The sequence below is a fragment of the Rhinoderma darwinii genome, chromosome 3, assembly GCF_050947455.1.
Source record: "Rhinoderma darwinii isolate aRhiDar2 chromosome 3, aRhiDar2.hap1, whole genome shotgun sequence".
Taxonomy (NCBI): domain Eukaryota; kingdom Metazoa; phylum Chordata; class Amphibia; order Anura; family Rhinodermatidae; genus Rhinoderma; species Rhinoderma darwinii.
This window is the reverse complement of record NC_134689.1, coordinates 104,647,714-104,671,241: the sequence shown is the minus strand read 5'-3', so window position 1 is coordinate 104,671,241 and position 23,528 is coordinate 104,647,714. Positions and strand designations below refer to the sequence as shown.

Genomic DNA, 23,528 nt, shown 5'->3' with positions numbered 1-23,528 from the left:
TTTTGAATAAACTACAAACTTAATCTTCTCAGTGACTAATGATACATAACACCTTCTACTCAGAGCAACATGATCTGACAAATCCAGATCTATTTCATTTTTGGGTGGTAAATTCTTGGCCAATGGGGTGGTGCTTAACGATCATTGCGTCGTACTGCGGGGCAGAGGGGGGAGACTCCTGCTGCAGCCAGTTGTCTTATAGCCAGACACAGGATTGTAAGTAGTAGGGGATTGACAGATCTCCAGGAACACACATGTATAAGAATGTTTCTCTGTATTACATTAGACAAAATTGGTGAGAAGATGGAGGGAGGAATTCCTGGTGTTTTTGTTGTTTTTTTTAAATATATTTTGTGCATTTCTTTGTTTAGTGGTCTTTTTAAGGAAATTGTCCACTAGATGAAAGCATGCCATGTTCTTGGAACTTGTTAGCTTCTGTATTCCAGAGCCATTAGCTTGCATTAAATTTGAACCATGTTATGAGAAAGTATTCATTGACCCTTTGTGAGCGTATCCTTCCAGATGTGGTATGCAGATTATTGGTTTCTGATTAGAACAATCTTCTTAAACCTGGGGATATTCATGCTGATCCATTTGAAGGATCACACTGTCTGATGGCGTAATGTTGCGTATGCGAGCCCGGCTCAGTACGTTTAATAAATATAGATTTCCACTATACATTTGTCAGACCACTGTGGAAAGACACAATTTTTTTTTATTTTTTTACTTTTTTTTTCAGAACAGATACGTTTTTTTGTCACCATAGATGTTTAGACAATCTACGACCTCTCCTTCTTTGTCAGATTATCACTTTGCCTGTGGCTCACTTCAGTACGATTGTTTGGCTTTTCTTATAGCTTGTTCTTTTCTATATTTGTTCAGTTTAACCGATGGTTTCCTTTCCTAACAGATGTGATGCTGACCCTTCAGCTTTAGCAAACTATGTCATCGCTTTGGTGCGAAAGGACAAATCGGAAAAGGAGTTAAAAGCTGGATGTGCTGACCAGCTGGATGTTTTCCTACAGAAAGGTATATCATTCGTATTTATTTTACTAATTGACCTTGGATGTGAAACCACTATAATCTGCTTGCTTTAGTTAAAAATATGTATATATTTTTTTTCTGTATTTACAAGGGTTTAATTAAAGTTTATCTTCAGTTCTTTTAACAAGACGTCAGAAGTTTTCATTGGGGGATGAGGGGTATACAGTGATAATAAAGAAATAAAAGCACTATCTTTTTATCAAAGTGTTCGTCTGACATTTTATAGGCCTTTCCATAAAACAATTGTACAATAAAGTACAAAGCATAGGAGGGAGCAGCAGAGAGAAGATAAGCACAGAGACACAGCTTCTAATAAGTGTTTTATTGTCTCTCCTGGATTCACAGCTACACTGCTCATTACTGCTGATTAATGTACTCCATGATGCTGCTTTTAAGTATATCTGAGATAGGGGTGCAGGATCTTCTCTGTTTGCTGTGTACTAGTATTCTAGAAGCTAGTCTCCTGCTTCTCCCCACTCCCCTCTCCATAGACTTCTATGGGCAGCTGTAACCTGATCTCTCCATGAAGCAGAGAATCCCTCCTTTCTGCGCTACATGTTTTGTAAATTAATTCTAAATAAGTGAGCTGTAATGGGGGTGGGGTGTTAAGGAGAAAAGGTATTTAATTCAAGATTCTTCACATTTTTCCTATTGAAAGTTGTGTTTTTTTTTTTTTTTTTTAGTCGGCAATACAATTTTAAAGAGGCTCTGTCACCAGATTATAAATGCTATATCTCCTCCATAATCTGATCGGCGCTGTAGTGTAGATAACACTGTTTTTTTTGTTTGTTTTTTGTTTTGAAAAACGATCATTTTTGACCAAGTTATAATTTTTTTTAGATTTATGCTAATTAGTTTATAAATAGACAACTGGGCGTGTTTTTACTTTTTACCAACTGGGCGTTGTAAAGAGAAGTGTATGACGCTGACCAATCATTGACCAATCCGTGTCATACAATCCTCATTGTTCCAGCCCAGCTTTTTTCACTGCACAATCACACTGTACAGAACTGTTACAGGAATCGTAGAAAACTCCAAAATCTGGATGTAACCACTGGCCATCAATGTGAAACAAGTTTATTGTGGTCATCTGACTAGGAGTCTGAGGCCCCAAATGGCGCAGAATTGAAATTCAATGCACTGTTGCATATTTTTCTTTTATTCTCAGAAACGAATGACTTTGTGGATAAACTATTTGAAAGTTTGCACACAAAAAGCTATCTTCCTCCTGAAGAAATAATAAAAGATGAAGAAAAGGAAGAGATGTCTGAAAAGCATCATGTAACTGTGGCTGGAACAGGACAGGTGAGAATTTGTTTATTGGTGTCTACGTGATGAGGTCTTTATTCAGAGATGTTAGTGGTTCTGCTTAGGCAAATTATTTTTACAAATGCATAGAGGCATACTTCAGAGCCTCAAGTGTTTCTCCAATATTAAGCAACCAGTGCACAGGACATGTAAATGTAACCACTATTTGCCCCCAGAGAGCAGATCTTGGAGACCACATCTAAATACATTGGGGCAGATTTACAAATCAAAATGTTTTGGACATTTTTTTATTTTTTGAGACCTTCTACAAGGGGGTGTGGCTTAAGATGCGCCAAATTTTTTTTCTTAAGTAAGCCAACCAATAGGTAGTATATAGTTAGACAGAAGTGTCTAAATATGTGCTAAGTTTATCCTGCAGCATGAGCCACTGTGAAGAATTTCTGGCTTGGGCAAGTGCTCGTCCCTTTTCGAGCCATGTAGCCAGTGTGCTTGCAACCTAGAATATCTCTATCTGCCCTGTTAGCAAAAACAAAGTTTGCGTATGTTCCCGCATTCTACATGGGTAGAACCGTTTTGGTTTTAATTTTTTCCTTTTTTTTTTTTTTTAGTTTTCTTAATTTAGAGCATTGTCTTAAACTTTGTTTTTGCTCTAAGTGTGTCTGGGGAATAATGTCTAAACCTGAAACAGTAAGAGATGTATCTGATCAGAGTGGAGTAATAGCTGTAGAGATGAGTGCCGTCCCCTACCCAGCAGTAATGTCAATGACCTTTCTTAAAATTTCTGATGGTCTTGCTTCTGCAAATCTTACTTGGTTGTAATGCTGGCTTGTGCCCCTTTGAGAATATTTCCTTGGTTTGTAGTAAATAGTCTTGACAACCTGTGAGATCTAGACAAGTATAGGCTGTATTTACCAGCTTGTCTAGCAATGATTCTTTTGCTATTTGGATGGCTTCTAAGATGTGTGTTTTAACATTCTGTCTGCACTATTGCAGCTTGAGGTGACTAGCCTGAGGGCGGGATTACAAGCTTTTTAACCCCATCCCGCAAAATCACGTATTTTTACGTGATGGGAGCTAGTGTGTTGGCGCATCCCCACATAACTCTACGTGATGGAGCGGACTCAGAGGCTGAGCCAGCGCTATAACCACCGGGTGTCAGCTGTATATTACAGCCGACACCCCGCTGTAATGACAAGGACCGAAGCTAGCCTCTGATCCGGCCGATTAACCCCTTAGATACAGCGATCAAAAGCGATCACTGCATCTAGATGGTTTCTAGCCTATGGCACCCCTGAGATGTAGTCTCGGGGATGCCGATGGTTGCATGGCAACCGGAGGCCTAACAGTTGCCTCCGGTCTGCCAAGTACGGAAGCCTTTTAGGCCATGCCTGGAGGCAGGGCCTAAAAGGCTTGCTATCGATTCCAAGAATATGGCTCAGAAGCTAAGCCTGTGCCGTTGGCTGCGGGTGTCAGCTGTTTGTCACAGCTGACATCCTGCTGGAACTGCCAGGACCAAAGCTAGGCTCTGACCCAACCGATTAAACCCTTAGATGCAGCGATCAAAATCGTAGGTAGTGCAGTGTATTAGAATAGCGATCAGGGCTTCCTGCCTTCAAGTCCCATCAAAAAGTTGTAAAAAAAATAAAAGTTTCAAGTTAGATAAACAATAACAGCCTTTTTCCCCATAATAAGTCATTTATTATAGGAAAAAGCGGAAAGTACACATATTTGGTATCACCGTGTCCGTAACGACCCGAACTATAAAAAATCACGCTATTTTACACGCACGGTTAACACCGTGAAATAAAATAAAAAAACAATTCCAGAATCGCTGTTTTTTGGTCACTACCCCTCGCAAAACAGAATAAGTACAGTGATACAAAAGTTGCATGTACCCCAAAATGATACCGTTAAAAACTACAACCGGTCCCGCAAAGAACAAGCCCTCCCACAGCTCTTTTGACAGAAAAATAAAAAAGTTATGTCTCTCGGAATATGGCGACACAAAAAATTAATTATTTGGAACAAAAGTTTTATTATGCAGACGCTGCAATTGTATTGACTCGCAGAATAAAGTAAAATGGTCATTTATAGCGTACGGTGAACGGCGTAAAAAAAAAAAAGAATAAAAAGCATTGTCAGAATTGCTGGTTTTTGAGTACCGTGCTTGCTAAAAAATGAAATAAAACCTGCATAAAAAAATCGCACGTACTCCAAATTTTGTACCAATGAAAACTACATATTGACCCACAACAAACAAGCCCTAACTCCGGAGGAGAAAAAAAAAAATCCGGTGCCATTTATCAGTGTGACACCGGCCACATATCTGCAGATTATTATTTATTTACCGCATTATTATGCCCTAATGTACTCCGCACAGATTACATATGCCCCCACATTATAAACTGAAACACCAGTAAAACCCTAAACAAAACTACTATCAAGCAAAATCAGCACACCAAAAGCCAAATGGCGCTCCCTTCCTTCTGAGCACTACAGCGTGCCCAAACAGCCGTTTACGTCCACATATATTGGCAACGCCATACCCGGGAGAACCCGGTTAATATTTTATAAGGGATTTGTCTTCAGTGGCACAACATATTGTGCACTAAAATGGCATATCAGTGGAAAATTGTAATTTTCACTTTGCACCATCTACTGAGCGTTCATTTCTAATAAACAACAACAACCTGTGGGGGACAAAATGCTCACTACACCCATTTAAAAAAAATACCTTGAGGGGTGCAGTTTCCAAAATGGGGGTCACTACTTGGGGGTTTGTTTTACTATTTGACACCAGAGCCTTGCCATTGTGGGCCAATGCTGCAAAAATCACCAAAATAGGCTTTACGTGCGCATTTGCTCTTTCACTCCCAAGCCCTGTTATATGTCCAGCCAAATGATAAATGCCTTGAGGGGTGTAGTTTACAAAATGGGGTCACTTCTCAGGGGTTTCCACTCTACTATGGTACCTAAGGGAGCTCTGCAAATGCGACATGGCGCCCGTACACCAGTCCAGCAAGATCTGTGATCTAAAAGCCAAATGGCGCTTCATCCATTTTGAGCTCTTCCATGTGCCCAAACAGCAGTATAGGGCCACACATGGGGTATTGCTGTACTCGGGAGAAAAAACACCACAATTTGTTACCCAATTTCTCCCATTACACCTTGTGAAAATGAAAGATTGGGTGCAGAACTACATATTTTTGGGAAAAAAATTAAATTTTTCACTTTTACTGCCTCATTCTAATAAAATCTATGAAACACCTGTGGGATGAAAATGCTCACTACACCGCTAAATGAATGCCCTGAGGGGGTATAGTTTCCCAAATGGGGTCCCTTTTCAGGGGTTTCTTCTGTACTGCTTTCTCAGGGGCTCTTCATATGCGACATAGTGCCCAAAAAACAATCAAGCAAAATCTGCATGCCAAGTAGCACTCCTGCCAAGCTGAGCCCTGTCATGTGTCCAGACAGCAGTTTGACCACATTTGGGGTATTGCTGTACTCTAGAGAAATTGCTTTACAAATGTTGGGTTGCTTTTTCTCCTTTTATTCCTTGTGAAAATGAAAAAAATTCAACATTTTAGTGGAAAGAATGTAGATTTTCATTTTCACTTCCTAATTCCAATAAATTAAGCAAAAAAGCAGTGGGGTTAAAATGCTCACTATACCGCTAGATTCCATGAGGGGTGTAGTTTCCCAAATGGGGTCACTTTTGTCGGGTTTGCACTCAGGGGCTTTGCAAATGTAACATGTCAGTGAAAACCATTTCAGCTAAACTTCAGCTCCAAAAGGCAAATGGTGCTCCTTCCTTTCTAAGCCCTGCCTTGTTTCTAAACAGTGTTTATTACCACGTATGGGGTATTGCTGTGCTCAGAAGTTTGCTTTACAACTGTTGGGGTGCTTTTTCTCCTTTAGCTATTGTGAAAATGAAAAAATATAAGCTAAAACTGTTTTAATAGAAAAAAATTGATTTTCAATTTCACTTCCAAATTCCAATAAACTCTGCAAAAAAAACGTGTGGGGTCAAAATGCTAACTACCTCCCTTCAAGGAATATTTGTAGGGGTATAGTTTCCAAAATGGGCTCACTTTTCACGGGTTTCCACTGTTTTGGTCCCTCCAGGGCGTTGCAAACATGACATGGCAAAACTATTCCAGCAAAATCTGCTCTCAAATCCAAATGGCGCTCCTTCCCTTCTGCCCATAGGAGTTTACTACCACGTATGGGGCATTGCCGTAATCGGGAGAAGATGCTTTACAAATGTTGGGGTGCTTTTTCTTATTTATGCATTGTAAAAATGTAAATGTTTTTTTTTTTTTCCAGAAAAAAGTAGATTTTCATTTTTACAGACTAATTGCAATAAGTTTAGCAAAAAAACTGTGGTTAAAATGCTAACTATACCCCTAGATTTCTTGAGGGGTGTAGTTTCCAAAATGGCGTCACTTTTTGGGATTTTCCACTGTTTTTGGAACCACAAGACCTCTTCAAACCTGACATGGTGCCTAGAATATTTTCTATAAAAAAAAGGAGGCCCCAAAATCCACTAGGTGCTCCATTTGCTTTTGTGGCCTGTGTTTCAGTCAATTAGCACACTAGGGCCACATGTGGGATATTTCTAAAAACTGCAGAATCTGGGCAATAAGCATTGATTTGTGTTTCTCTGGTAAAACCTTCTGTGTTAAAGAGTATTCCAAATGAATTTTGGCAAAAAATAAATAAATTGGGAACCAGTTTTGCTTTAATTCCTGTGAAATGCCTAAGGGGTTAAACTTTCTGAATGCGGGTTTTGAATACTTTGAGGGTCTAGTTTTTAAAATGGGGTGATCTATGGGGACTTTCTAATATATAAGGCCCTCAAAGACACTTCAGAACTGAACTGGCCCGTGAAAAAATAGCCTTTTGAAGTTTTCTTGAAAATGTGAGAAATTGCTGCTAAAGTTCTAAGCCTTTTAACATCATAGAAAAATAAAAGGACTTTTATAAAATGATGCAAACATAAAATAGACATGTGGGAAATGTTAACTAGTAACTGTTTTGTGTGGTATTACTATCTGTCTTACAAGCAAATTAGTTTAAATTTAGAAAAATGCTAATTTTTGAAAAATTTCTCCGAATTTTGGTGTTTTTTTTTACAAATAAACACTGAATATATCGACCAAGTTTTACCACTAACATAAAGTACATTGTGTCATGAGAAAACAATCTCAGAATCGCTTGGATACATAAAAGCATTCTAAAGTTATTACCACATAAAGTGACACATGTCAGGTTTGAAAAAATTGGCTGTGTCCTTAACCCCTTCGCGCTCATTCCATCGTGCTAAGTGCATTGTTTGCGCTCCGCGCCGGAATAGTACGTCGCGGGAGGAATGGCCATTGCGGCCATCTTCCCGACACATACAGGAGCTGTGACGGCTTCTGTCACGTACAGCAGTTGCCGCAGCTCCTTCAGCAGGGACCGATCGCTGTGTCCCTGCTGATTAACCCCTTGGAAGCCGCGTTCAATAGCGATCGTGGCTTCTTAGGGATTAAGCTACCATCGTCGGTCCGCTACACGATAGCGGCCGGTGATGGTGGCTATGGCAACCGGATGCCTAACAATGGCGTCCGGCTATGCCATCGACGGAAGCCTAGTGGGTCCTAGTCAGGACCCACTCACTATGCTTGCTGTCAGTGAGTATCTGACAGCTCTAATACACTGCACTACGCAGTGTATTAAACAAATAAACTATACATAATTGGTATCGCTGCGTCCGTAACGGCCTGAACTACAAAAGTGTTATTTATCCCGCGCGGTGAACGTCCTAAAAGAAAATAATAAACCATACCAGAATCCATTTTTTTGGTCACTTCACTTCCAAAAAATGGAATATAAAGAGATAAAAAGTCGCATGTACTGATTGAAACTACAGTTCGTTACGCAAAAAAACAAGTCTACACACGGCTTTCTTGATGGGAAAAAAAACAAACGTTATGCCTCCTAGAATATGGCAACACAAAGTAAATGATTTTTAACCCCTTTAGGATGCAGCCTGATTTGGCCTTGTGGCACAGCCCATTTTGTCAAAACTGACGTGTCCCTTTATGTGGTAATAACTGGGGAATGCTTTAACCTATCCAAGCGATTCTGAGATTGTTTTCTCGTGACATATTGCACTTTGTTAGTGAAAAAATGTGGTCGACAAATATTTATTTGTGAAAAACACCAAAATCTAGAGAGAATTTGCAAAAAATAGCATTTTTTTTTTTTTAATTTAAAGAGGCTCTGTCACCAGATTCTCATACCCCTATCTCCTATTGCATGTGATCGGCGCTGCAATGTAGATAACAGTAACGTCTTTTTTTTATTTTTTTAAAAAACGTTCATTTTTGGCCAAGTTATGAGCTATTTTTTTATATATATATATATATATATATATATATATATATATACACACACACACACACAAATGAGGTTTGAAATGGACAACTGGGCGTGTATTGTGTTTTTAACTGGGCGTGTTTACGTGTATGATGCTGACCAATCAGTGACCAGTCAGCATCATACACTCATCTCCATTGATTTACACAGCAGTGATGTGCAGCCACATAAACAGAGGTTAACGTTAATCAAGTGTCCTGATAATGAATATACATGACCATCCAGCCTGGACGTCATGTGTATTCAGAATCCTGACACTTCTGACTCTTTTCTCTGAGATTTCTAGCAAGGGAAACGAAATCTCGCGAGATTACGGAGGTAAACGAGATTTCGTTTCTTTGCTGGAAATCTCACAGAAAACATTCAGAAGTGTCCTGATAATGAATACACATGAAATCCAGCCTGGACGTCATGTGTATTCAGAATCCTGAAACTTCTGAATCTTTTCTGTGAGATTTCCAGCAAAGAAACGAAATCTCGTTTACCTCCGTAATCTCGCGAGATTTCGTTTCCCTTGCTAGAAATCTCAAAGAAAAGATTTAGAAGTGTCAGGATTCTGAATACACATGACGTCCAGGCTGTGGATGGTCATGTGTATTCATTATCAGGACACTTGATTAACGTTAATCTCTGTTTATGTGGCTGCACATCACTGCTGTGTAAATCAATGGAGATGAGTGTATGATGCTGACTGGTCACTGATTGGTCAGCATCATACACGTAAACACGCCCAGCTAAAAACACGCTATATAAATAGCTCATAACTTGGCCAAAAATGAACGTTTTAAAAAAAAAAAAAAACACAAAAAAAAAACGTTACTGTTTTCTACATTGCAGCGCCGATCACATGCAATAGGAGATAGGGGTATGAGAATCTGGTGACAGAGCCTCTTTAAGTGTATCTGCTTGTAAGACAGATAGTAATACCACACAAAATAGTCACTAGTTAACATTTCCCATATGTCTACTTTGTTTGCATCGTTTTTTGAACATACTTTTAATTTTTTAGGACGTTACAACGATTAGAACTTTAGCAGCAATTTCTCACATTTTCAAGAAAATTACAAAAGGCTATTTTTTGAGGGACCAGTTCAGTTCTGAGGTGGCTTTGAGGGCCTTATATATTAGAAACCTCCTATAAATCACCCCATTTTAAAAACTGCATCCCTCAAAGTATTCAAAACAACATTCTCAAAGTCTCTCAACCCTTTAGGCGTTTCACAGGGATTAAATCAATGTAGAGGTGAAATTTTAGAATTTCATTTTTTTTGGCTGAAATTCATTTGTAATAAAAAAATTTTTTACAGAAGGTTTTACCAGAGAAACACATCTCAATATTTATTGCCCAGATTCTGCAGTTTTTAGAAATATCCCACATGTGGCCCTAGTGGACTGAAGCACAGGCCTCAGAAGCATAGGAGCACCTAGTGGATTTTGGGGCCTCCTTTTTAAAAAAAATTATATTTTAGGCACCATGTCAGGTTTGAAGAGATCTTGTGGTGCCAAAGCAGTGGAAAACCCCAAAAGTGACCCCATTTTGGAAACTACTCCCCTCAAGGAATTTTTCTAGTGGTATAGTTAGCATTTTGACCCCAATAGACTGTGAAGATGTAAATCTACTTTTTGTTCTGAAAAGACATAGAATTTTTACAAGCAATGACGGCGAAAAAGCACCCCATCATTTGTAAAGCAATTTCTCCCGATTATGGCAATACCCTATATGTGGTGGTGAACTGCTGTTTAGACCCACAGCACGGCTCAGAAACTAAGTAGCAACATTTGGGATTTTTGGGCGCAGATTTTGCTGCAATGGTTGTCGGTGCCATGTCGCGTTTGAAACACCCTTGAGGGATGATAACCGTGGAAACCCCCCAAAAGTGACCCTATTTTGGAAACCACACCCCTCAAGGAATTTTTTTAGTGGTATAGTTAACATTTTGACCCCTCAGTTTTTTTTGCAGAATTTAGTGGAATTCGACTGTGAAGATGTAAATCTACTTTTTTTCTGAAAAGACATAGAATTTTTACAAGGAATGACAGAGCAAAAGCACCCCAACATTTGTAAAGCCATTTCTTCCGTTTACGGCAATGCCCCATATGTGATAATAAACTGCTGTTTTGGACCCACGGCAGGGCTCAGAAGAGAAGGAGCGCAATTTGTAGCACAGATTTAGCTGGAATGGTCTTCAGGTGCCATGTTGCGTTTGCAGAGGTCCTGAGGTACCAGTACAGTGAAGTGACCCCATTTTGGAAACTGCACCCCTCAAAGAATTTATGTATTGGTGTGATCACTTTTATGACCCCCATAGTTTTTCTGGCTTGAAAAATAAAATGTTACATTTTTTTACAAATGAGCCATTTTTTGGGCAGATTTTTCAGACACCGCATATAAGTGAAGTAAAGGGCCTCAATATTTATTGGGGTATTTCTCCTGACTTTAGAAATGCTTCCAAAGTGGTCTAAATATGTTGACTGGACACATAGCAGTCCCTGGAGGTGAAGAAGCACCACAAGGATTTTGAGGCCTTATTTTTACTTGGATGATTTTTAGCATTTAAGCATAGCCCATAAAAAATTGTGCAGATCATACACATTTGTTATAGTATTAGGTATTCATCTAGGGGTATAATGAGGGTTTTTAGTTTTGTTATACTTTTTTTTTTAGTGTACAATTTTAAAAATGAGTAAAAGATCAGAATGATAAAGGGAGGTGTGGGGGTTTCAAAAGTATACATTTTTTTTTTCAATCCAGGGAGGTGTGGAAGATGCAGAAGCAGTCCTTCATGCAGAGTCCAGGTTTTGATGGACAAGTGTCGCACTGATATATGGTATCCTTACGGATACCCCTTTTTGCACAGACACGGCACCTTTTTTGTGCCCGCCGTTTTTTTGGTGTTGCAGGCACTTCACTTGGAAAGTCTGCCCAGGAACGATATGACAAGAACTACTTGAAGCAGCACATTTCCCCCCCACCTCGTCTCCAAGCAATGGAAATTTTTATAATATATATTTTTTTCTTGGTAGCCCAAGTAGGTACCCGGGTGGCCAGCTTTACGGAAAATTAAAAATGAATTGTACAGTGCCATCAGTACAAGGTACACTGACAATTTTTTGTACCAAGTTTTGCTTTTCCGCATGGCACTATACAGTTTTAACACCTGTTCATTCAGGTCAACCCCCCCATGAATTTATTATGTGCTTGAATGCACACAGGCTTCGTTTTTAATCCACGTGTGGGGATGGGTGCAGCTGGCATTCATAGATGTCAGCATGCATACATCTGTTTGTTTTTTTTATCCCGGTATTTCAAACACAGGACCCCATCCTGCAGCAATGCCCTGCTTTCTCCAATTTACAGGGATTGGCCGATGAGGGTCTTGGGAAGGTGCCGCTGGTTTTTTAGGACCGTCCCACATGCCACAGTTTTTTTTTTTTTATTTTGTCTTTTAGACATTTGAACAGGGGTACACTTGTGTACCAGTTGTCCAAGTACAAGTTGTACTCCTGATCTAACAGTGGGTGCAGGAGGTCCCACACTATCTTCCCTGTTGTGGACAGTACGGTGGGACAATTTGGAGGCTGTATTGTCCTGTCCTTCCCCTCATAGATCCGGAAAGCATATGTGTATCCGGTCCCAGACTCGCACAGCTTGTAGACCTTGATCCCGTACCTGGCGCGCTTATTGGGCAAATATTGGCAAAACTTCAGCCTACCCTTGAAGTGCACCAGGGATTAATCAACTGAAATCTCTTTGTCAAGGGTGTAGATTTCAGGAAACTTTTTGGAAAAACTGTTTGAGGGGCCTAATTTCTAAAAAGTCTGTCGGAATTGGGGTTATCCTGGGGGGGGGGCGGCATAGGGAGTTGTCACTAAAGTGCAGAAATGTTTGGATTGCCTCAAAGCGGGGTCTGGTCATTGCATTACAGTGGACAATGATAGACTGTCCATGGACCAGTAGGATCTCCCTTTGGGCTTTTTAGTGGGACCCATGTTGAGGACTAACCCCCAATATTTTTGCTTTTATGCACAATTAGTTGGTTGCCAACGATTGAGATGGGCATAAAACGAGTTTGGGTGTTGGGCTATAAATTGGTGGGCCTAGAGGTTGGCTTGGTCCACCATAAGCTCTATCAAATTGTCGGTAAAGAACAATTTGAAATATCCAATTACAGGCAGTCCTTCCGTCTGCACATGATTTCCTGCTGCAGCAGTAAATTTCGGGATTTGGGGGGTGTAATTGGTTAGGGGTGACCAATCACTGCTGGCAGTACCAGGGTCAGGCAGAACGGCAGTTTCTTGCTCAGGCAGAACCTGGGCACTAACCCTCCTGCGACTACGAGGAGGTTCCTCGCTGTCACTAGAGGAGGAGGAGGACGTGAGAAAACTCTGGTTCCTCACCGCTCACTGAGTCCATATCGGATGCGATCATGGCATACGCCTCTTCAGCGGTGTAACGCTTCGCAGCCATTTTTATTAATTTGTGTGTAAATATATATGTAGTTTATACACATGTAGCTGTAACAAACCGTTGTAACAAAGATATTTTTTTTTAACGTTTTTTCACACTAACGAACGCTAACACTGACACTACGTTTTTTTTTTTAAATGTAGTCACAGAAAACACTAAACACGAACAAACAATTTTTTTTATTTTTTTGTTTTTTTTATTTTTATAACACTTAGTCAGTGTTCGTGTCAGTTAGTAAGTGGTACTGACAAGTCATGAGACTGACCGTGACGGATTAACACTAACTGACAAGTGACGCTACGGATTGACACCAACTGACCACTAACGCTACGGATTGACGCTATCAAATTTGATGGAAAAAAAAATCTCCCTTATACACTGGGAGGTATGTGGGGTCACACACTAGGAACAGGGGAGAGGGAAGTTAGGGGTTAATTCTGATTTTAACTTTGTGTGGGGCACACAACACGACATAGGCTCTGATCTCTCCAAATTCTCTAAACCAACAAAGAGATCAGAGCATGTGTTCGATATTTTTCACCCGCCCTGGGTGAAAAACGCACTGATCAAGGCAACCGCTGGCAAAGGCCACTGCTATTGGTCCATTGACTATCACATGGGACATCGGGCAGGGCGCGGGGGGTTTGTCTATAGTAACCGTTTTGGGACTAATTACAAGTCTCGGAACGGGTTTTTACACTTTATCTGCAGAAATGATGTCATCGGTGGATCTGTACAGATCCACCGATTAAATCGATCACCGGCATTGGACCGCATTTACGGGTCCAATGCCGGTGACTGGGGAGTGTTAGCTGTTGGGGACAGTTATCCTCCCCGTTTCCGGTGCACACTGCCACCGACAGTGTGCGTCGGGAACCGTGCAGTGACTGTACGTCCTCGTGCGCTAGGACACTGGCCGCTCGGATGTACCGTTGCGTCGTGGTGCGCCTAGGGGTTAATAAAGTATTTTATTGTGCAAACGCCATAAGACATAAAAAAAACTATAAACATATGGCATCGCTATAATCGTATCGCCCCGCAGATTAAAGTGAATGGCATTTATAGCGCACGGTGAATACTGTTAAAAAAAAAAAATAGAATAAAAAAACAGTAGAATTGCTGTTTTTTAGTCCCCACGCCTCTTAAAATTAGAACAAAATCTGATCAAAAAGTTGCATGTACCCCAAGAAAACTACAATGAATTCCTCAAGGTGTCTAGTTTCCAAAATAGGGTCACTTTTGGGGGGTTTCCACTATTTTGGCACCACAAGACCTCTTCAAACCGGACATGGTACCTAATAAAAAGGAGGCCTCGTAATCCTCTAGGTGGTTCTTTTTCTTCGGACGCCGGTGCTTCAGTCTATTACCGCACTAGGGCCACATGTGGGATATTTCTCAAAACTGCAGAATCTGGGCAGTAAGTATTGAGATGCGTTTCTCGGGTAAAACCTTTTGTGTTATAGGAAAATATGGTATAAAAAGGATTTTCTGACAAAAAAAAGTAAATGTAAATTTAACCTCTACTTTGCTTTAAATTCCTGTGAAACACCTAAAGGGTTAATAAACTTTCTAAATGCTGTTTTGAATACTTTGAGGGGCCTAGTTTCTAAAATGGGGTGTTTGATAGGGGTTTCTAATATAGAAGTCTCTCAAAGCCACTTCAGAACTGAACTGGAACCTGAAAAAAGAAAGAGGCTTTTTCTTATACCATACCCCGATGTACCGCATGGCCGTTTCCAGGATGCGTTATGAGGCAATACTTCGCTTCTTATATTGATAATGAGCAGTGCCCACCCCAAGATGACTCCAGTTTTTAAAATTTCTATAAACTGAGACACCTATCAAACCATTTCAGTGCCCTCTTTAAACAAGTTAAATGCTGCGGTCGCTATTGACGGTGGCATTTAACCGGTTAAACGGCCACGATCGAAGTGAACTTCGATCGCGGGTGTTGGAGCAGGAGCTCAGCTGTCACCAGACAGCAGAGCCCCGGCTCCAGCCTGCACGGGACACCCGTGTAGGACTTAGACTAGGCCAACTTGAAAAGGCATGTAGACATGTAGATAAATGTAAAGTTATGCCTCTGGGTACGAAAAACCTGCATGCATCATATGTCCTAGGGGGAGCTACACTGGGGGAGTCACTTGTTGAGAAGGATCTGGGTGTACTTGTAAATCATAAACTAAATAACAGCATGCAGTGTCAATCAGCTGCTTCAAAGGCCAGCAGGATATTGTCGTGTATTAAAAGAGGCATGGACTAGCGGGACAGGGATGTAATATTGCCACTTTACAAAGCATTAGTGAGGGCTCATCTAGAATATGCAGTTCAGTTCTGGGCTCCAGTTCATAGAAAGGATGCCCTGGAGTTGGAAAAAATACAAAGAAGAGCAACGAAGCTAATAAGGGGCATGGAGAATTTTAGTTATGAGGAAAGATGAAAAGAACTAAACTTATTTAGCCTTGAAAAATGGCGACTAAGGGGGGACATGATTAACTTATATAAATATATTAATGACACTTACAAAAAATATGGTGAAATCCTGTTCCATGTAAAACCCCCTCAAAAAACAAGGGGGCACTCCCTCCGTCTGGAGAAAAAAAGGTTCAAGCTGCAGAGGCGACAAGGCTTCTTTACAGTGAGAACTGTGAATTTATGGAATAGCCTACCGCAGGAGCTGTCACAGCAGGGACAGTGGATGGCTTTAAAAAAGGCTTAGATAATTTCCTAGAACAAAAAAATATTAGCTCCTATGTGTAGAAATTTTTACCTTCCCCTTTCCCATCCCTTGGTTGAACTTGATGGACATGTGTCTTTTTTCAACCGTACAAACTATAACTTCTGACATGTCAGAAGTTTTGGAGACCCCTACTGATCGCTAAAACAAAGCGGCAGGAGCACTCAGGTAAATGCTGAGCCCCTTTTACTTCTGATGGGCTTACCTGAGAAAAGCCGATCAGAAACCAAGCGGCTCATCGCTCACCCGAACTCTTCTGCTGCTTCGTTCTAGCGATCGGTAGGGGTCTCGGGCTCGAACACCCACCAGTCAAAGCTTCTGACATGTCAGAAGTTTGTTGAGAGTTCAGTTACCCTGTAAAATGCCTAGATTTTTATATTTGTATCAATCATAGATTGTGCAGTTATAAGTCTACCCTGCAGTTTGTGTCTGTTCGGTGGCAGGGGCACACATGAGATGTTTTTTTTTTTTTTTTTATCCAAGGGTCAAATAGAAATTCACAGTGGCCAGACTTTTACATCCCCCGCTGGTGGGTGCCTAAATTGAAGAAAATAAGTTCTTGTTCTCCCATACGTGGATGATAAAGATCTTACAGTACAATGGACATATCTGCATTTTATCTAGATCAGATTATTAAGTTAATGCATAATAACTGTTAGTTTCTTACATTTTTACATGAATGCAAAAAAATATAGAATATAGAAAATGACAAAAATGAAAACTATCTAAAAAAATATTACGCTTAAAACTCCAATTTTTAATTAGACTCTATGATAAAAAAAGATTTTATGTCCTAATAGTGATATATAATGTACCCTATGCCTGTCAATCCAAAGCTGTTCTACTCACACATCATGTAATGCGTTCATTTATGTACCATTTTCAATCCATTCTTAGGCTACATTCACACGAGCGTATCAAATTCACGCGCGTGAATCTGGTCCGTGTGTGTTGCGTTATGCATCAGTGTGCTTTGCGAGTGGCTTTTGTTTTTCATGCGCTCGCTAAGCAGTTTTTGTTTTTTTTTCAATGGAATTGATGTGCAAATCGCGCACAGCAGACGGATGTGCATTCATGTGGTGTGCGTGATTTTCACGCACCCATTCACTTCAATGGGCGAGTAGCTGCGTGAAAAACGGACCAATATATTAAATGCAGTGAGTTTCACGCAACGGACACGCTGTGAAACTCCTGCATGTGTGAATTGCCTCATTGAAGTCAATGGGTCCGTGTGCTGTGCTTGATTTTCACGCACCGCACACGGACGAGTTTTACACTCGTCTGAATGAGCACTTAGAAGTAAAAATGATTGCAATAATATTACAGATTTTTTTTTATACCATTTTGGGGTATAATTGATGACCTTTTTCCTTCCATAGCTATGTGCCTATAAGTGATACACAGGCAGGCAATAGGTCATCAATATCAGATCATTGGTGGTTGGGCTTCCAGCATCCCCACTGATCAGCTGATTGAAGGGACTGCTGCGATGAATGCCGCAGCCTCAATGTTAATCAGGCACCACACAGTACACATCCATAGGAGCTGTGCCTGTAAGATCTGCTCAGTCCCATTCACTTGAATGGGACCGGAACTGCAAACCCAGGCACAGTTGCTACGGATGTGAACGACCTGGTAAGCTATGAGGATGCTGAGGCGTTCGTTGCCACACCTCTTTCAGTCAGCTGATCGTCTGGTGTCTTGGGATCTCCGCCGATCTGATATTGGTGACCTATATAAAATGCCCCGAGATCCCCTTTAATGTGGATGTGTGCTCGAGACATATGTTTATTTTCTAAACCGCATTGTGTGTGTGTTGTACAGAATTTAAAGGAGTATTCCGTTATTCAAAGGTTAGAACAGCTAGATTGGAGTGGGTCAGACTGCTGGGATCCCCACCAATCCCCGAGTGGGGGGAGGGGAGGAGGGAGTCCTGAGTCTCCACATTTTATACACAATTGCTGAAAAAAAATAATAAGCTGTAGTTTCCCTTTACATGCTAACTGAAAGCAACAAGCCTATAAAGCTCACCAGTTCAAGTGTAATTCTTGTGTACGAGCTGCGTTCATTCCCTGCTTCAGATCCTTCATCAATATTCAGCTGGGTCCATTATTGTCAAAGGACTATTTCCCCTGAACTTCCAGTTTCTGCCATGGTCATGCTAGTAAACACCGCTGATACCAGCTGATCTCCAGACAAATATGGAGAAGGCTGCGGAAAGAGGGCTCCTTCTTTCTTATAGTCTGGATAATTTCAACACAACTTGTTCCTGCAGCTTTCTGACAGTCCTGCAGGCTTATTTATAGGAAACCTTTTCAAATGTATATATTTTTTTTTTTTTTAAGGTTTATTGTCCTTTTTAAGAGCAGCTTCCTTCATCGAAATGTTTGTAGAACTCCTTTTTATTTTGCTGGTAGCATTTATATTTGCTGACTAGTGCCAACTTTTTTATTTTTTTTATTTTTATTTATATCCTCCTACTTCAGGAGAGCTATGAAGAAGAGAGGGATTTGAGGAAAAAGAAGAACCCAAGTCCCCAAAGAAATCGTTCAGCTTCTGCTGAGAGAAGGTGAGAATGTTTTGTTCTTTCCCAGAAATATTTAATAGGTGTTTCATCTTTAAATTATAGGGTGAATACACTTAAAGAGGCTCTGTCACCACATTATAAGTGCCCTATCTCCTATATAAGGAGATCGGCGCTATAATGTAGATGACAGTAATGCTTTTTATTTAGAAAAACTATATTTTAAACCACTTTATGAGTGATTTTTAGCTTTATGCTAATGAGTTTCTTAATGCCCAAGTGGGCGTGTTTTTACTTTGGTCAGTGTCATGCACTCCTCTGTACAACGCCCACTTGGTCTAAAGTAAAAACACGCCCACTTGGGCATTAAGAAACTCATTAGCATAAAGCAAAAAATCACTCCTAAAGTGGTTTAAAATATAGTTTTTCTAAATAAAAAGCATTACTGTCATCTACATTACAGCGCCGATCTCCTTATATAGGAGATAGGGCACTTATAATGTGGTGACAGAGTCTCTTTAAGGGGTTATCTGAGCTGTTAACATTTTGTACTAATGTCTGCAAATGTCTTGAAATTAAAAAAAAAAACAGCAGTCTTCTCCTCCTATCCTTTCCTCCAGCAGCCCTCCCGGTGATAGAAATGCAAGCAGAATGTGATCACTGCAGCCAATCAGAGGGCTTGGCAGTCATGTGTTGTATTCCTGGCATAATGAGCACGATTGGCTTCAGCGGTCCCATGCTGCCTTCATGTAAACCATTACCAGGAGAGCCGATGCAGAGTCAGTGCTTAAATGATTAGAATAGGTGAATACTGTGTTTTTGTATTTTTCTTTTTTTACATTTTAATTTCAGGACATCTTCTGCCATTAATAACACATTTTAAAACCGAGATAACGATAACCCCTTATTTTATGTAGATCCAAGTAAAAGGTCTGAAATATTGCAGTTTACACATGTCTTGACATCTATTGGCCTAAACTACTACATTGCAGATTGTTCCAGAAAGAAAACCTCTTGCTTTATGGCCTACAAAGAAATGGATTACTATCACTTAGTTATCAATAGTGACTAGTGAATGACCGGTGTAGTGTACTGCCCCAGGTACGACACCACGAGGGAGAGTGTAGTCTGGAGACGAGCGCAGAGTCTGGGGACAATGTTTTCTAGGTAGGGCTAGTATTGTTACTGACACAATTTCACACTCTAACTCTACTGTAAAGCATCCCTCACCTGCTAAAAACACTTTGGTGCAGGAAGTAAGCGTAGCCTAATACAAATACATCTGATGTAATGTATCATGTTTTTAATTTAAGTTTTGATTAGATGCAAATATGTAGTAAAGAAATAAAGTATTTATCATGTTGTAGCTATTTTTAAAACAACCTTTGGGGAACGCCATATTGGACAAACACACATCTCAATAGACTAATAGTCTTCAGTTAAAGAGCTTGACCCCATCCCAAAGAGACGTGTGTGTGTGTGTGTGTGTGTGTGTGTACTACTATCCTGCCTTGTCTAGAGCTCCATCATTACAATAGGGCCCTTTTACATGGGCAGATATTCTGCGAGGTAAACGAGCGCCTATCTAGCATGTCGATCAGCACTTGTTTGCTCCTTCAAATGGGGCAATGATCAGAATGTATAGGAACTATCGGTAATCGTATTGTCCATCCCCATATAGTTGTCTTGTTGGCAGCACATCCCTTGTTTTACAGAGGTGTGCTGCTGACAATCGTCCTTTTTTGTGGCCGCATAGAAAATCCGATCAGCTGACGTACAAGTGTGTTTTTGGTGGTTGTTGTTTTTTTGAGGGTTTTTTCATTCAAATTTTCAAGACCGAAGAATTGGGTAACAGAAAACTGAGATTTAGCAGACAACTCAGAAGGAAGCACATAAGCTTATGGAGCACAAAGACAGCGATACAAGAGTTTTAGATGTAAAGCTGGCCATACACATAAAATAATAATGGACCACAATGCTGAAGATTAGTCAATCGTTGGTAGAAATAATCCCACACTGAATGCATAAAGGAGCTAACCTCTAAAGCAGAGGTCTGAAGAGGAGGCACCAATGCATTTCAGTCTTTCAGGAGTGTAATAGACCCTATGTAGAAATGTAATGAGACTGTCCCCCAGCACTTAGAAGTATGAGCCTTCCACCTATTTCCACTCTTCACCTGATAAATCAGAATAATCTACCAAATATTTGGCATATGATTTGTCAAAGGGTTTCTCCCTGCTTAATAGTAGAAAGGGATACAATTTGAGATAGGGGCCTAGGCAAATGCAGGGTGTTTAGAAGTTTCTCTAAGTTTGTAAAAGAGGCAGTAAGATTAAGAGTTCCTAGCTGGGCCTAGATGGCATGGTGAAGGTGAAAATATTGAAATAGGGCATCTCTACGTATGTTGTACCTCTCTTGGAACTCAAGAAAAGAGGAGAAATTGTTATTATTGAGGGAAAAGTGTATCAAATATTTAACTCCTTTCCCAGCCCAAAAGCCAACCCCAGGAAAACCATATAGGTGGGGATTAGCCCACAGAGTGTTTCATGGTGGCAGCATGAACTGAACCTATCCTCTAACAATTTGAGTCGAAGCCCATATCTGGGCTACCGTCTTAGACCCCATGCACACGACCGTAAAACCGCGGACTGTAACACTGCGGTTTTACGGACCCATTTAGTTCTATTGGCCAGGGACACCTTTCCGTATTGCTACGGATGCGTGTCCGTGCCGTAGAGTTGTGCAAGGAATTATGGAGCTTGTCTGTTTTTTCATGTTTTAAGGGCCGTGCTCCCATACTTTGTATGGGAGCATGGCCAAATAAATGCAGGTGGCCGTCAGTAGACGGCTGTGCCCACAATCGTGGGCTGCCATTACGGGCACGGTGGTGTGCATGGGGCCTTAAGAAGTAAAGGCACATTTTATATCGGTACAGCAGTTTCATCAAACGTTCGCGGGAACCTACCAAGGCTCCTTCTAGGACTGTTGCTGCATTACTGAGATCAATATTAATCCACCAATATACTTGGACTAATGGAGAGCCCAAAAAGATCTAAGTTTATGTTAGGGGCTGCTGATTCACTGCATGTTTCGTGGCTTGGAGTGTATATAAACTTAATCAAGGAGTCTTTCCATGCCAATAAAAAGAGCAGAGCATTACATCTATTATCCTTGCATGGAATTTTAAATTGCAGAGGCATGAAAAGATCTAGAAATTTAGGGGGAAGAATAATTTTGAATAGATTTAGATGGCCTGGTAAAGTGAGAGGTAGATGATGCCAAGCTCTCATCTCTGTGGATGACACTAATAATACTGAATAAAGGTCGGTGAAACAATATTTACGTGGAGGTTAACTTGGAGGGATAGTTGGGGGAAACAGACCATTTACTCCTTTTTACCCTTAGAGAGTAAGAAGGGCCTGAATTTTTCTATTCAAACCAATAGAGAAGCCAGGGAAGAATCATCCGCCATGTACACCAAAGTATCATCCGCAAATAATGAAATTTTTTCAATAATGAACCCTGGATTCCCTGGGTATCGCTAGACTGTCTAATCACCTGTGCCAGAGGCTCGATGGCCAAGGCAAAAAATACCACTTTCCAGATAAAAGATGTCTGAATATCAAGATTTGTCTGGATTTTGGTTATGGGAGATTGATATAATAATCCCGCTTATTTTCTAAAATTGGAGCCAAAAATTTGAGAAGCTTCCAGAGGTACGGTCACCCCATGGAGTAGAATGCCTTAGGCCTCATGCACACGACCGTATTTTTGCTTATAAACTCAGACCCATTCTTTTGTTTGGTTCCATGCACACGGCCGTGATTTACACGGATTGGTGCGGGGCCACAAATCTGGACACCAGAAGCTCAGGGCATGTCATTTTAGGGTACGAATTTGCGGATTCACTAATACTGGTGATTTGTTGTAGATCCATGAATCCGGATGACACACTGATGCACAACAAGGGTTTCTTTTTATGGTCCGGTGTACCGCAAAGGACCCGTGGCTTTGCGGACCGAAAAACCTGTACGTTTGTGTGCATGAGGCCTTACAGGTATCAAGAACACCGGAAAGGCCATACCCAGAGAGGCAGCAATGGAGGTGTTGAATATTGAGGCCAGTCCCCTTCCTCGGCATAAATCATTCTTGGTCCGGATAAATTACTGAAGAATTCTCATAACTTAGTTGTGTGGAAAGTAACTTAGCCAAGATTTTTAAATCTGTATTGAGGGGGAGGATAAGAATCTGGAAACAGAGGGTCCTTCTCTGGCTTTGATAATAACACAATGAGTGCCATTCTCATAGTCTGAAGTGCCTTTATCAAAGGCAGCTTCAAACAAATTAGACTTGGGGTAAACCTGTCGGTTAAGGCGAGCGCCGATCAACGAGACCTCGTTAATCGGCGCCAGTTTGCTCCTGTCACACAGAGCTACGGATGGGGACGACCGGTTGTTGTTCCGATCGCTTGTCCCCATATGTTATCCTGTTGGCAACGCGTCTCCCTGTTTACAGGGAGATGTGCTGCCTACAACGATAACGTTTTTTACTTTTTTTTAAAACAATACGATTAGCAGGTGAACAAGCGTTTGCTCGTTCATCTGCTGATCGCTAGCCTGTTTACACAGGGCAAATATCGGCAACGAGCATTCTATGAACGCTTGTCTGCCTGATAATCGCCCAGTGTAAAACCCCCTTTAACCTTGTACCAGTCTCCCACCATCCCATCTAGACTGGGTGTTTTCCCCAGGGGGAAAAAAAAACTTAAAGGGGTTATCTGGGTTCTTAAAATTGATGGCCTAGCCTCAAGATAGGCCATTAATATTAGCTCAGTGGGAGTTGGGTTGTTGACACCCCTTCTGATCAGCTGATTGAAGGGTCCGTGGCGCCTTGTATAAGCGCCACACCCTTTTCATTACATGGTACTTTTTTCTGTTGATACACGCACCGTTACATTTGGTTTTTTTAATCAAGTAACTTATTAGAACAAGTTTTCAGATGTTTTTGTTTCACAATACATGCACACACAAGTACAAAAAAGCACAAGCAGTACAAAAGAAATA

The 23,528-nt window shown here is 40.8% G+C and overlaps 1 protein-coding gene across 3 annotated transcripts in view; it reads left to right on the top strand.

Annotated features, from left to right (window-relative positions):
- RBM27 (RNA binding motif protein 27) overlaps positions 1 to 23,528 on the top strand; it is a 116,453-nt gene that overhangs the window by 23,472 nt on the left and 69,453 nt on the right. For all 3 annotated transcript variants that reach the window (XM_075856530.1, XM_075856529.1, XM_075856528.1), the window contains exons 2-4: positions 911 to 1,029; positions 2,213 to 2,349; positions 18,428 to 18,510. In XM_075856530.1, coding sequence (XP_075712645.1) covers positions 911 to 1,029; positions 2,213 to 2,349; positions 18,428 to 18,510 — 339 coding nt within the window. The remainder of the gene's footprint in view (positions 1 to 910; positions 1,030 to 2,212; positions 2,350 to 18,427; positions 18,511 to 23,528) is intronic.